At 37.4% G+C, this 15,371-nt stretch overlaps 1 protein-coding gene across 1 annotated transcript in view; it reads right to left on the reverse strand.

Annotated features, from left to right (window-relative positions):
- Positions 1-15,371, reverse strand: part of RPGR (retinitis pigmentosa GTPase regulator) — a 41,918-nt gene that overhangs the window by 22,032 nt on the left and 4,515 nt on the right. The window contains 4 exon segments of the mRNA XM_052674320.1: positions 6,327-6,476; positions 7,903-8,061; positions 9,525-9,587; positions 11,823-11,915. Of these exon segments, the coding sequence (XP_052530280.1) occupies positions 6,327-6,476; positions 7,903-8,061; positions 9,525-9,587; positions 11,823-11,915 (465 nt within the window).

Consider the following 15,371-nt stretch of genomic DNA (forward strand, 5'->3'; position numbering starts at 1 on the left):
CAAAACGTATTTTTGCTATCAGAGGGATATATTTAGTATTCATAAACTTGCTTTTACAGAATTCAGAAGCATTACTATCGCATGATGTACAACAAATGCTCGAGAGCTTCTTATTCAAAAGCTACAAATTCCTTATTGATATGAGAGTTCAGCTGAGTTTAGAAATGCTGTTTCTTGCCCACCAGCTCAGCTGCCCAGGGCCCCATCCAACCTGGCCTTGAGCACCTCCAGGGATGGGGCACCACAGATTCTCTGGGCAGCTGTGCCAGGGCCTTATCTCCAAGTGAAAAATTTCCACATCACATCTAACCTAAATCCGCCCCTTTCAGTTTAATACCATTCTCCCTTGAACTATCAATATCAAAGCATGTAAGAAGTTAGCCTCTCTCCAGCTTATAAGCTCTCAAGTAGGGAAGACTCATTGCAGCTTTCCAATAAGTCTTTTATTCTCCAAGCTAAACAAGCCCATTTCCCTCAATCTTTCCACATGAGAGATGCTCCACCCACTTCAACAGCTTCACCTCTTTCTTGTGCTGAGAAGAGGCTTCCTAAGGTCAGAGTAGAGGTAGACAATCACATCCTTCTCCCTGCTGGCCACCTCTCTTCTGATGCAGTCCAGGATACAATTGGCCTTCTGGTCTGCAAGAGCACACTGTTGGCTCATGGCCAGCTTTGTCCACTGGAATCCTCAAGTCCTTCTCTGCAGGACAGCCCTTAATGTGCTCTTCTCCCAGTCTGTATACATATCTGAGATTGTACCAACGCAAGTGCAACATCTTGTACTTGCCCTCATTAGGTTCTTGTGGAATCACTTTCCAAGCCTAAATCCCTCTGGATGGTACTCCTTCCTTCTATTATGTCAACTGCACCAGTTAACTTGGCATCATCAGCAAACCTATTGAAGGTGCCCTCGATCCCACTATCTGGGTCACTGATAAAGATATTGAGTAGCATCAGTCTCAAGATGGACTCCTGGGAGACACCAGTCATCGCTGATCCCTACAGATCTGTTGACCATAATCCTCTGGCTGCAACTATCCAACCAATTCTTTATCCACCAAACAGTGCAGCCTTCAATCCATATCTCTCCAATTTAGACTATGTGGTGCTTGACCGTATCAAAGGTCTTCACAAGTTTGGGTGGATGAAATCAGTTGCCCTTCCTTTGTTCACTGATGCTGTGACTCCATCACAGAAGGCCATCAGGTTGGTCAGGCACAATCCACTCTTGGTGAAGCCATACTGGCTATCTCAGATCACCTCCTTATCTCACATGTACCTTAACACAGGTTCCAGAGGATCTGCTCCATGACCTCTGCAGGCACACGTAAGGCTCGCTGGCCTGTAGCTCCCCAGGTCTTTTCTCCCTTTCTTAAGGACAGGAATGATGTTTCCCTTCTAGTCACAGGGATTTTGCCTGGCATCCATGACTTTTCAAATATGATGGAGTCCTTCAAGTACTATACTTGTGAGCCACTAAAACACATCCTCCCAGCTGTTCTTAGCTTTCCTTTCATTCCCAACATATTATTTTTCCTCCTTCACTAATGATATTTTTTCTTTCCTGCACACACAAATTACTTTAAATGAAAATAATAATAGTACAACAATTCACTTATCTGCATGCATCTATGGAAAAAAAATACCTTTGTCACATTCTTCCACGCTCTAAGTGGTGTTTTGTAGTCATTATAGTCTATTTTTTAAATAAAGAGCAGACTATCTCAGCAACAGAAAAGTATATTTCATTTCACTTCTAAACTATGTACTGTGTTTACGGTTCTCTGTTCAGTCTGATTTTCTATTTTAATCCTGGTTTTCTTATGTGCAGAAACACTCTGAATAGACTTCAGTAACTGAGACTTTAAATTATGTGCAGTTTTTAAATTCTAAAATACTAAGCCTAATTAACAGCAAAAAAGTCAACCACAGCGTGAGGTTTACTGTAACCAAAACATTTGATTGATTCAAGAGGCCTCAGTGCTCCTACTGCCAGGTTTTATTAGTCATCGTAAAAAACAAACAAACAAAGAAACAAAAACAACAAAACAAGCACTTTTTGAAGGTAAGTGAATATTTTAATACTCTTGGATTGTCACGTAAGGAAGTCACTCCAAGAGAAATAATGCCTCCTATTTATTTCCATGGAAACTCCAACACATACAGAGAGCACAACAACACTATTTGACAGAAAAATTCTCAGCTTTGTGGCTATTTTCAACAATGTCACCACAAGCTATGCATATTCAGCAGCGATGAACAAGAGCCTGCAGCCCCCCCACACTTGTAAAACTGCACTAGCAGACACAACCCACTGTCACCACTGCTGAAACGCACTGCCCATCACCTCACTGTGCTCACATTTGCTGCCTGGTCTCCATAACGTTCAGCAGGTGTTGATGAATGTCAGTGAGTGCATGGAGGAATTCAGTGATGAACCTTTGCTTCATACACTGTCACTGTGTCAGATTGCCCTTCTGCTGCCATCTGTCACACGGCAACAAGATGTTATGGAATACTGGTGGGAATATTCAGCCTCTACTGTCATACCACCAACATCTGCCTCTGACATTGTGGGCCAATGTAATAAAACAGGAGGCATTACTTTCAGAACAGCCCTCATATTTCTAGGAACAAGTTCAGGAACCCTGCAGAGCACTTGCTAACTATGTATGCAATTCTCATCAAAGAGATCACAGTGTTTTTTGTTCTTTGTTTTTTGTTTTTTTTTTGAACACTACTGCACAGTAAATATTAATCCAATCACAATCTAATTAACAAGATTAGAGATTTAAATGGTCAAACTCCCATTGACTTCCTAACTAGACAAGTTTATCACACTTTTTTAAACTTAATAATCCAGCTGACAAAGAGAAGGCCATTTACTAAGGTAATTCTGGAACATATTACACATCATTTTAAGTCATACGGTAGTCTGCAAATTATGGAGAATAGCTATCAGGCACAAAAAAGATTGAATCAAACACAGATACATTCTCAGTACAGTTACATGAGTGCAGCATATGTGCATGTTAAGGACATCCCATTCAAAGTAAGTCTTCTGGTTGTTTATTTTCTACTCTCATTTGAGCCCTCTGTCATCCTCACATATTGAACTTTCCTTAGTGAGGTACATTTCTGCTTTCACTATGCTTTAGCTCACAGCAAGATGTCAAGAAAAAGAACACACCAACAGAAAGCTATCTTTGCTCATAGAAGACAAATGTGAATAGTGCTGGAATCCATACACCACAACTTCCTATTCCTTGACTGGCTGTTATTAATGAACATCCTGCCCTGGAGAGGGCACTCTGTGACTACACTATGTGTTCTAGCGTGCCCTCATTAACCATCCATTTTAACCCAAACATTCCTGTGATCCTGTCAGCCTGCCTAGCCAGCATACAGTTTATGTCAAATATACATATGTTCAGAAAAGTAGCCCTATGGTGCCATGCTCATCAGTTCAACCCAGCAACATATATCAAGTTATATATATCCTTCAACCATGTTTTATTAGGTAGTGTACTACCTATGTTATATATACTACATACATTAGATAGCATACTTCTCAAAGCATAAGTCGTGTTTAAAAAGACAAATTGTAGTAATACTACAGCACTGTAATAACTGGTAAGTAACAGGTATTGAAAGCTCTCTATTAACAGTTTCTTCCATAGTAATAACTGTGATCTATGAAAGTCCCTTTGCACAGATGTCAAGGGAACTAATATTGATTACATACTTACTTGAATTACTGTTAAGTATTAGACATCAGTTACTACCAATTCTAGTGTACATGGTTGAATTGTACATCTAAAACACACGGAAAACCCCTGCTATACAAACCTGTAAATATACTTTAAGGCATAATTTGATGATCAACTGGAAATTTAGGGAGAAAAACCCATATCTCTATTATATATAAGTATTATAGGTACTACACAATTATCCATTTTGCTATGTTTTACCACCCCTGAAAGGCAGAATATTGAGGATGTCAACCACTGTTTGGAGCTAGTCCAAGAAGTACACAACAAGCAATTTCAACAGGAAATAAAAAAAAATCCTGTAAACTTCAAAAGTATCTTTTTCCTTTTTCATACAAAGCTCTTTAACAGCATACTGCCTTCCTAACTAGACTGTGAGAAAAGAAAAGAATAACTACATTTGCATTCAGACTCAGCTCACAGAATTTCCAAATTCATAATTTTATGGCTAGCGTCACAGCTAAAGCAATGGGCAATTATGGTGCACTTAAATGCATAAAGCTTTGCTTTTAAGTTCTGTCTGGCTATATACCTACATTAATGCAATAGATTATTTCCATTATTTCCACTGAAGTCCAAAACTAAACTTCTATTTAGTTAAGGTATCAGTCAAAGAAAACTGTCAGCAACGGCACAGGGAAAAAAATATCAAAAAATATTTCCCCTTTCACCATAAAAAAGGTGAACAACAAGGCAGTCAGGCTCAATTTTTTTTGCAGGATTTGCAGATACTGGAGACTGAAAATTAAGACTTCCCACCTCAGAACCAGGCTTGTTTAAACAGTAATGCATTCAACAAGTTCCTGCTTCCACAGCTAAAAACGAGTTTACCATCTTAAAAAGATTTTAAGAGGCTCAATTTCTCTAATTCATATTTCCTTTTTCTCAGTACTCTCCATTAAACATTTCAGCTCTCTCACACCATTTGGCACATGCTGTCTCCTTGCTTTTAGATGCTTGCCGTCAGCCCTTCTTTTAATGAGAGCTTTTGTCACACCCCACTGCAGTCTTGTAAGAATGACAGAATCACAGAACTTCACTTCTTGGCTCTAAGGCAGAAAAACATACCTTCTTACTCCAACCTTGAAGTACAGACATTTTTTTCCATTTATTTCAAGATCAGGAAACTACAGAATTTCTAGCAGTTGCTGACTTCTTGACCAGTCAGAGGTACTTAAATGCTTTAAATACCAGCATAACATCTAGTTAATACTTGGTCATCTCATTCTGTTAAAAGCACAGTCTCAGAGAGCTAGATATTATACGTGGTGTACAATCAATGAATATTAAGATGCTATAATTACAAAATAAACAATAAAGAGAGTTAGGCAAAGCAGATTACCCTAACAAAAACAGAACAGAGGGAAAGCTTACCCCTATCCTGGGCTCACTTACAAAACTCCAGCAGAGTGGATCTCCAGAAGAGATCCTTCCCCACTGGTAGCCAGCTCTTAAATGGGTCTAGGAGAGGTGCAGCCAGGCTCCACCCCTTCCTGCAGCACAGCTGAATTGCCTTCACCTGTGCTCCTGTGGCTGACTCAGTGCTCGCCTCAGGTGATCAACCAGAGGTTCAGGCCGTGACTCAGCAGTTCCCATACAATATGGGAAGGTAATATTTATCAATAAGCTGAGAAAAGTAGCTGATGGAACGGTTACTGGGTATCCATTAAAAGCTTTACAATTAAAACTATTGATCCTTTGACATCTTTAATTGCTCCGAGGGGACGCAACTGTGTATCTTAATAATGTAAATCTATAAGGCCGAGAGGAATTCATAGCTGCGCACTTGTAGTACCATCCATACTGACGGACTAATTCAATCACATCAGCATTATTAAAAGATGAGTGGCAGCATCACTTTGTAAAGGAAAAAAGGTGAAAAAATACAGAAGTGGAAAGCAGTCAAGAGGTGGGTTGGCTTGGAGATCAGACATCAGCTCATTGTAGTGTATGCTTCTTGTACTGTATATTGCCTCTTTAATTGTCTTCAAAACTTAAGACTTAACATCAAACTTTTACAACAATATTGCACTGCTAGCAAACAAGATTATTTTTTTCTCCAAAATATAGTTATTCTATTCCAAATTTTTATGTCCAGGAAAGATGATTATTTGATCAACACAGGAACAAGAATAATTTCAAGAAAAAATGGACTACTGAAAACGTAGTATTAATCAACAGTTGTCATAATCTTCATGAAAATAATGCTATCTGTGGTAAGACAGTAATTTTTCCTAACATTTTTTTGTAAATCATTGTGCACATGCAGAATATTTACAGCAATACTTTTTCATGGAATTTCCAATTAAATATAGAGTACATTATAGATAAGATGACACGTAACTTTTCCAAGTAAGTAATATGGAACCTCATTTTAGAGAACATCTCTATAAAATCTCCCTGTGTGACACATAACCACATAAATGGCTTTCTTACCTGACTGCTATTGCTTACATAGTTTCAAAAGCAGCGAATGTCTCATTAGCTACCTTCATAAGGACCACAATCTCAGTACCACTGACTTGCCTTCACTAGCCTCTATTCTCATTAGCTTACCTGTTATGAAGGCAGAATGATAATATCCACAGGATATAGAGGAAATGGGTTTTCCAACATCTACTTGACAAGGGACACTGACGTAGGTTTTGTCAGCCAAGCCGATCTGACCTTCTGAATTATCACCCCACACAAAAAGCTGCCCATCCTCTAAAGTGAAGACACAGAAAGTTAATAGATTTAAAAGCAAGGCTACACTAATAAACAGTTAATTTAACTATTCAAGAAGCATTTCATAAACTCTATGTGCAACACTGCTAAATGTCATAATCTCAGAGACAAAAAGTGATGTTTAGCACAATGCAACACAATAGTCTGAAATATGAGGCTATCCCCTAGTTGTTTCAAAAGTGACTCAGAAGTGATCAAATCCTCTTACACAATAAATAGCAAAAGTAAAAACAACATACACAATTTCCTTCAAAAAGAGAAAAAATGAGAACATAAGACAACTCACTTGCCAGATGCCAGTATTAAAACAGTGAATTGAAGACTTAGTGTCATTTCTGGTAGCACCTCACTACTTTTTGTTCTTCCAAACTTACACTTTGTTCTGACTTTGGTACACATCTCACTTATTTTTTCATTATCTTATGGTTCTTTTCAGAGGCTATTATATTGGCCAGCTTTATTTTGTTTTCCTTAAACTATCAGCTGTTCCAAGTTTATTAAGACCAGCCTGTGCTGACACAAAGACCAAAGGCAGCAGCAAGAACCAAAAAAAAAGTAGTGAACAATATGAAAAATCTTAAGATTTTCTAGAAGAGGTAAGGCCTTGGCTTATTTCTTATTGGTGGGACATAGGCTGTGACTAAAGAACTATCATATACAATGTTACTGAGATGTCAGTTGGAACCACACTCAATCAAAGTTCATTTACAAATCTTATGAGGATGCTAATAGTCACAAAAAATACAAGAAAGAGGAGCAAGCAAAGTATATCTTCTTTATACATTGATGCTTTGTCACATTCTGAAATCACAGCCCCAATATCATATGCTAAACATATACAGAAACAATTCCTGTTAACAGGACTGGAGAAATTACAGGTTAATAAACACATACAACAGCCAAATGTATTCTAATCGTGTAGATTGCATCAAGTCATCACCACGTAATTTTGCCATTGAAGACACTGCTCAGGCAGCTCTCAGAATTAGTAATGACACAGTTGTGTAGCCTCTATCAGTAGAGCAAAATAATTGCAGTAAGAAGTGGAATTAGAGAAGCTCAGTTTCCTTTTTTTTAGCTGGCTTTCCTTGAAATTAATTGAAGTTTTTCCCACTTTGAGTCTATTTATACCGTCTTTCTTTTGTATGGATTCTTAGTAACTAGTACAGACTGAGACCTCACTGCACACCTACAAAAACCATAGCATGCTATTCAGAAGCAACCCCTCAACATATTGTACTGACATATGCTATTGGCTGTAAAAAAAGTTTCAAGGCTTAGTGGGGAAAGAAGACAGGGAGGCATAGAAAATACACACATGCACGCAGACAGAAACCAGAATAAATGTTTCTCTGCAACACCAGGCTTGAACGCATGAACAGATTTTCTTAGTTGTTGCTCTTACCAGTTACTGCTGCTGAGGTGTATGATCCAGCAGCGAGCTGTTTGATCTTGTGCTGGTTGGTAAAAAAACTAATTAAATGAAATGTGGTCCTTTCCTCTGTGTCACCTAATCCCAATTGACCTTCACCGTTACCTCCAGCAGCATACACGTTCCCGTTTTCTGCATACAGAAAAGCACACGTAATACACAGAATGAGGATATGCTCAGTGGTAGCAAAAAGTCAGAGAAATTGCAGCAAGTCATTTAATTTTTTACAGAAAAGTATGGGGTCTTTTGCTCTCAAACAGTGTAGGGCTGACACTGAATGTTCCTGCTATAACTAGCAGGGAGGCTTTCCTGCAGGCATTTAGATCAGAACACTCTAAAGGCCTTACAAATCCATCGACTGAGCGCGCTTCCCAACATTTTGGAGTCTGATCTGAAAAATAAATATAATTTTAAGTATTTATTTAATTTAAAATACAGTGAGGGGAAAATGGAGACTGATGACATGGGCAAGGAAATTAAAGAGATGTGTAACTTGACAGTTTTGAATAACAGGAATGAAATACATTTTTACTTACGTTTTTATTAAAAATATTTTACTCGTTTTAATATTTAAATCACTTTCAATTTAATTAGCTTGATCTTACTTTTTCTTTAGAATCTTACAATTGAAGTTAAAGTTGATGATTAATACCTTTCACCTAAAAGAACTTCCAAATTTATATTTTTAATTTCAGTGTGTTTCACATTTAAAGTGATCGTCTATGATGAAAAACACAAGGTCAATAAATAACATAAATCCAGACACAAAAGTGATAACAAACTGACATATAATTTACAAATGGTCCCTAATATAAAAATGGCCACAAATTACTCAGCTAGAGAGTATACTAAAAGTGACTAATATTTACCCTGTGCATTCTAGCAGATTCAACTGCCATTAAAATGTTCTGTTTTATTCCAGTAGTCTTATTTACTGTGCTCTGGGTATCCACATATGTAAACCCCATAATAATCAACAACTCTCTTTATAACATTACCTCTAAAGCACTGTAAGAACAAAGATGGCTGTTCCATTACATAAATATTAGAATCGTGATGATAATTTGCTCTCTCTCAAAACATTTTTTGTTTAAATTTACAATTTATTTATTTATAGTTTAATAAAGTGACTTGTCAATGAAATAGCAGACTGTCGTGTCTAAATAAAATGCAACATACTTCGAAGGCTTCAAAATATAATGTTCTACTGCTTTTACTTAAATACAGAACTCCATGCTCATAAGAATGCATTCCTTGTCAAGAGTAAATTTGAGTACAGATATATAAAAATACTCCTATGCACACAAAGTGCTTCCATGAGATACTGGTAATTGTTAACCATGCCTCAAATACAGATAAAAAGATAAAAGTACAGATAAAAGCTAGTGAGTTCCTATAGACCATGATTTTTGAAATGCGTTGCAGAATAATGCAAGCATTCAAAGATCTGGATATTAAAAAAAACCAACAAATTTTAACAGCATGTTCTTCTCCTTTTTATCATTCATGCGCAGTTCGAGGGTTAGCAATGTAATTTTTGCATTTGAAATAAGGAAAAAAATCTACCTTCAATATGTACATAATTTGTTACATACCTGTGTAAACTAAAGTGTGGTTTCTTCCACAAACAGCAAGTTTTGTTTTTTCTGGTTTTAAAGCTATGAATGAAAGCGAAAGGAGGAGGGAAGTTACAAACAAGCTGACAGCTGGCTCAACAACACAATGTTCAGTGCTCTAGAGAAAACTGATTGTTTCTCATACTGCTACCAACAGAACGACTACAAGGTTGGCTGGCCATTTGGTCTTAGCACATGACTTAGTAACCAGGATTAGGGTTAGGGTGATGGTTGGTGACCTGATGATGGTTACTTAACTCCAATGCCACACTCCACAGAATTTACTATTAGTAGGCTATGCCTCAAAGAATACATCAATTTGCAGAACAAAATGCATACTTAGAGCTTTCTTCCATTTTCAGTAACAGTAACATTTTTAATTCACACTTTTGCTTCTCTTGATAATTAAAATCTTTAAACTCATTCTTTTCTTTTTTTTTCCTTTTTTTTTTTTTTTTTTGTCTTATCATCCATACCTTCCTCACTGTGCACAGCTTTTCTTGATAGACTTTTGCTCTACACTGCCATTCTATGAATTACTAAATTCACAGTTCCTAAGGCCGGTCCATGCATATTCTTCTCTGCAGTCTAGTCACTATGAAAGACTGGGAATGTACACAAGAGGATGTATCAAGAGTTATTTTGGTGGAAACAGAGAACAGTGTTGGCTTTACCCCATGGTAAGTGCATTCCAGCTCAGAAACAGTGAAAAAATCACTCACTTTTTCATCTTCTCCTCAGTTTTTAATCTTTGCCAACATTTTTTCTTTACTCAGCCATGTCCATTTTCAATATACAATACTCAAGCTATTAAAAAAGCATTATGTTTACATAATATATTTTTAATTTTTTTCCGCTCACTGCATTGGTCCTTGACAGAGACAACAACATAATTCCTTTCACAAAATCCTTTTCAGTCCTTTCAAATCAATCTTCGTCAGCACCATAACATTCAGATTAAATTCCTTTCTCTTTCCTACCAAGCCACTACATAAATCTATTTGCTTAAGGATGAAGTCTCTGATGTCAAAAATACACAAATAGAAATTGTCCAAACTCAGAATCCTACATATCCTGACACCTGCCCTCAGCAGCAGGCAGGAATCATGACATTTCCAATATTTGGTTTCTTCTTACAATATTAGTTTGCTGTTTCATTTCCCAGCAATAATCTTGATCAGCTCACTAGAAGCTTGTGCTCCCTAACCTTGCTCCCACTTAGGCTAATCAATCATATATATAGCTGGCAGTTTTTCATAACCAATTTCATTAGTTTTCAGTTAAGTCCCAGAATGATTTTGTCAGAAAATGAGCAGCCACAATTATTACAGCTGGAGCAGAAATGGAAATGTTGCTTTTGCAACTCCATTCCCAAAGCTAACTAATGCCTGAAAGCTAGTGAGAAAAGCTGCAGAACACTCTTCTGCTGCCTACTGCCAGGAAAAGAAAGATAGCCCCCTTGTGACTTTTTTTTCAGTGGAAGCCAGGACTGTTCTGAATTGCTGCCATCTTCTCTCTGTCTTCTATTGTCTGTTGCAATCTGACAGTAAAACAAAACTTGACACCCAATCCATTTGAGCCAAAGTAAGAATCAGTCTCTCATATGGCTGACAGAAAATGTGAACCTGAGAGAATTTTCATTCTCCCTCTGAACTGAAATAGAGAGAGAAGCAGATAAAGAACAGTAAAGTAAAATAAATCAAGAAGAAAAGTTTGAACAAACACGGTGAATTCATTTTTAAACAATAAGCTAACAGGCTGATCCTCTAAGAGAAAGGATGAGGATAAACATGAATTGATGAAAAGGGGTGTGTGTTAGTGGGACAGGTATTATTGGACATACATAAGGAGGCAGGGAAAAAATATTCACTCAGTTTTGCTTGACAAGATAAAGCCAGCAAGGAAGGATTCAAAAGGCAACAATATAATGAAAATATTTTACAAAGTAAGAAGATGGGCATTATTTTACTGCTTTTTTATACTTTATACAAACATATCTACATTTATGACCACTTGGACAAATCACAGACTTGCTAAAAAGAGCTAAAAAGACTGGATGCTATATAGTTGAAATGACTCTCAGATACAAAACAACCCAGAACCTGGAACTGATGGAAAAGCAGTGGGGCTTCCTTTTAAACTATCTTTAAGAGTTTAAGCAGTAATATGCTGCAAGTGATGAACAAAGAAATAGGAATCAGTTATTTTGGAGCTGCAAATAAAGCACTTCTTCACAATGACAAACCAAAAAAGGACAAAAAAAGAAATTAAACAAACCTTTAACACATGTTGGTTTGTGGACAGTATTCTTTGATCCTAGTCCTAATTGGCCCCAGTCGTTACTGCCAAACACGTAAAGTTTACCATTCCCTGCAAGAGAAGGCACAGTCAGAATCCATGAGCATTTGTATATCTCATACAAGATGAGGTGCTCATGCATACATTATGCTATTTATTATAAACTTTTTAATGTAAGATTTAGAAGTAGGCAATGCCATGTGTATGACCTGATTTTTCAGCAAGTACTGCAGTGTAGATGTACTTAGTCAGAAATGGGTACACAGAAGAAATGACAAAAGAGGAGAACAAGCATCCTTTCCTTAAGCTACTGCTCAGATAAAGCACTCATCAGAAAATAAAAAAGGAGTGCTCTCAGACTGACTTAGCAGTCTCTATAGATGTACTGACAAAATAACAGTGCATTAACTGAGCACCCACTCCTCTACCTCAGACACAGACATCAATAATGCAGCAGTATAATTAATATAAACAAATATCTGTGATTCTCAGCTTATTTTGCTGTCTTCTGGGAGAAAATATTTCATTGCTAAATGTCCTGTCTTAAAATGACCTGCAAATTGCAGTCCTTTACAACATAATTGATGATAAATTTTCAAATGTGTTCACAAATTAGATGGGTTTTCCCTTGGACAAATATGTCTACGACAAGAGTCTTTCTTCTTCTCTGCATCTCACATCGTGGATTAATCTGGTACTCTGTCTATAAAGAAGGAATGTGTAAAAACACCATGCAGTCAGGAAGTTTTGTGTGTGCCTTTATGAAAACATGAGATTAGAAATCTTCAACAGGAATAATGCTTGGAATTATTTTGAATTTTGAGGTTTGACATCACAAGCAGTGAATTATTTTCATTCAGAATAACCCACTTTTCCAAGAGGAAGGTAAAAGAACAGATAAAAGTTTTCTCATTGGGCATGCAGATCAGTGTCACATCACACTATTAACAATACCTTACATTTATTCATATCACTTCATTTTTTAAATTAATGGCTCTTGTAAAACTGCGAACATCGTATCCAAAGGTAAAATCCCACCTCCAGCAACAGAAGCTGGTTTGTAAAAACAACGATCCAAAACCAAAATCCCCTTTATAACTGTTAAAACAAGATCATCTACTTTTGCTGATGCTCTGCATTTGTGAGTTAGATTCCATCATGGAGTTGTCACGTAAATAAAATTTCAGTCACCCTAGCCATCAGTTATCACAATGCATAATAGCAATTCCACACAATAATACCAAAATATTAAGTCTGTACTTCCTTAGCATCGGCTCCTTGTGAATGTTCTGAATGTGATTTAAACAGACTTTGAACTATCATAGAGTCACAGAATGGCCTCGGTTGAAAAGATCATCCAGTTTCACCCCCCCTGCTATGTGCAGGGTCACCAACCACCAGACCAGGCTGCCCAGAGCCACATCCAGCCTGGCCTTCAATGCCTGCAGTGATGGGGCATCCACAGCCTCCTTGTGCCACCTGTTCCAGTGCATCACCACCCTCTGGGTGAAAAACTTCCTCCTCAAAATATGATTTTGAGATTTTTAAAACATAGTAAGAAAGTTACATTTGTAACAAATCCATTTGTTTTCTCAAATATTACCACAAATATAAAATAAAAATAGGAATTAAAAAAAAAAAAATCAAACACTAACTGTTACCTAACATCTCAATCAAATTGTTAGATTTGACAATTACATGTCAACACTATGTCTTTCCAGTACAGCTGAAGTGGGGGAAAGCCTGAGGTCAAGGCTACACTTACCACATTTCACTAATAGCATTTATATCACCACCCTGATTTTGGTAATGCAACCATGCCAAAACATATGCAGAGGTATATCACTGAAAGCAAAACACATCTTAAGGGGGAGAATTTTTATCAGCAAGTGGCATCCTACACTGTTATATGCATCTTTGTAGCTCTGCTACATACATTTTAAAGGCCGAGCACTGTAAACTCATGTGGGAATATGATATCAAGTTGACATAATTCAATTAAATCACATTCTCTTTTACCCATTCAGAATTCCAGCAGGTCACGCTTTTAATCCCATAATCTGCTGTTTCTTATAGCAATCTTCTAGTTCTCAAACACTGCTTTATAAGACAAGAAGCTTAACAGACGAGCAGAATTTTGTTATATTCTTTACCAGCTGAGTGACAGCCTTTGATAATTTCAGGCTTTCAGCACTCAGAAGTGTAACAGAAAAAAAGAAAACTGAGAAGTAGGCAATTCAGACAGTGAATAAAAACTAATAGGCACTACACACAAACCCTACCAAACACCTATAATGAAGCAGTGTTTCTAGGCCTGTATAGCAAAACAGTTTAAAACAAGCATTTGATGGAATCTCAGCAGGCCAAGAAACACTCCAGAGCTTTGCAAAATGCCCTATTTTCATAACTGAGTACTGAGTTACCTGCAGTCATCACCACAGACATAATGAAGGGAACGACGTTAGCAGCAAATAGGCAAGGATCATTTAAAAACCTTACAGACTCAAATTACTCTGTCTGGACAGCCTGGTTTGGTGGTTGGTGACCCTGTGTGTAGCAGGGGGGTTGAAACTAGATAATCATTGTGGCCCTTTTCAACACAGGCCATTCCATGAGTCTATGATTCTTGCATCCACTTTGGTACAGATTGTGGCCACCTGGTATAGAGGGCAGAAGACAAGTACAGTAAGTTAGGGAAAAGAACAGATGCAGCAAGATATAAAGAAACTACTTGGACTGTTTTGGTGATGTAAACATACACCTAACAATAGTCTGCACCTTCCCAGATGCAAGACTGGGCTACCTCCCCAAAGCATGTAGACATAAGCACATCACCAGTGGATGTTTCGCCAACACTAATTTGGATGTATTAACAGAAGCCACTAGATGCTTACATCTTTCAGAACAGAGAATTTTGTGAGACTTCAGAAAGAGAGCATCTCCTAACTAGTAAATAGCCCATATGGTGGCTGCTATCACAACCATCATTGCTTACAACTCCATTTGTCCCGTGATGCTCCGGTCCATGAAGCCAGGCTAAAAGTTAAGGAATTCAGAGGAAGCTGAAATACTCAATGATAATGGCAGACAGCCATCTGTTTAAATCATCTGTGCTCCATGCATTTTCCCTCTGGGTTTCTACATGGTGTATGTGTGCAAGAGAGCTGAAACAGGTAGAGTACACAGCGACTTCAAATAATTATTTATAGATTCTACTGTGAAGTTTTATCTGAAGAAAATTTCAAACATATGCCAAACAACATGTTGGGGTTTTTTTATTTGTGCTATTTCACGAGTAAACAAGAATTCATATACAATTCAAATACAGCTCATGAAAATGGGAATGATATCAGTTTTCTTAGACAAGTCACAGTATTCTCAATAGTTTTACTGAGGTAAGAACAGTCATGCTTCAGATATTTAGCATCATACAAACAAAAACAGTGCAGTATGTTGCTTGCTCCTATGCACACCAAAAACTAACGCAAACGTAGTGATATTCTTCATTTTCCTCTTGCAGCTAACTGT

This window comes from Tympanuchus pallidicinctus, unplaced genomic scaffold (genome assembly GCF_026119805.1).
Source record: "Tympanuchus pallidicinctus isolate F22 unplaced genomic scaffold, pur_lepc_1.0 scaffold14, whole genome shotgun sequence".
Taxonomy (NCBI): domain Eukaryota; kingdom Metazoa; phylum Chordata; class Aves; order Galliformes; family Phasianidae; genus Tympanuchus; species Tympanuchus pallidicinctus.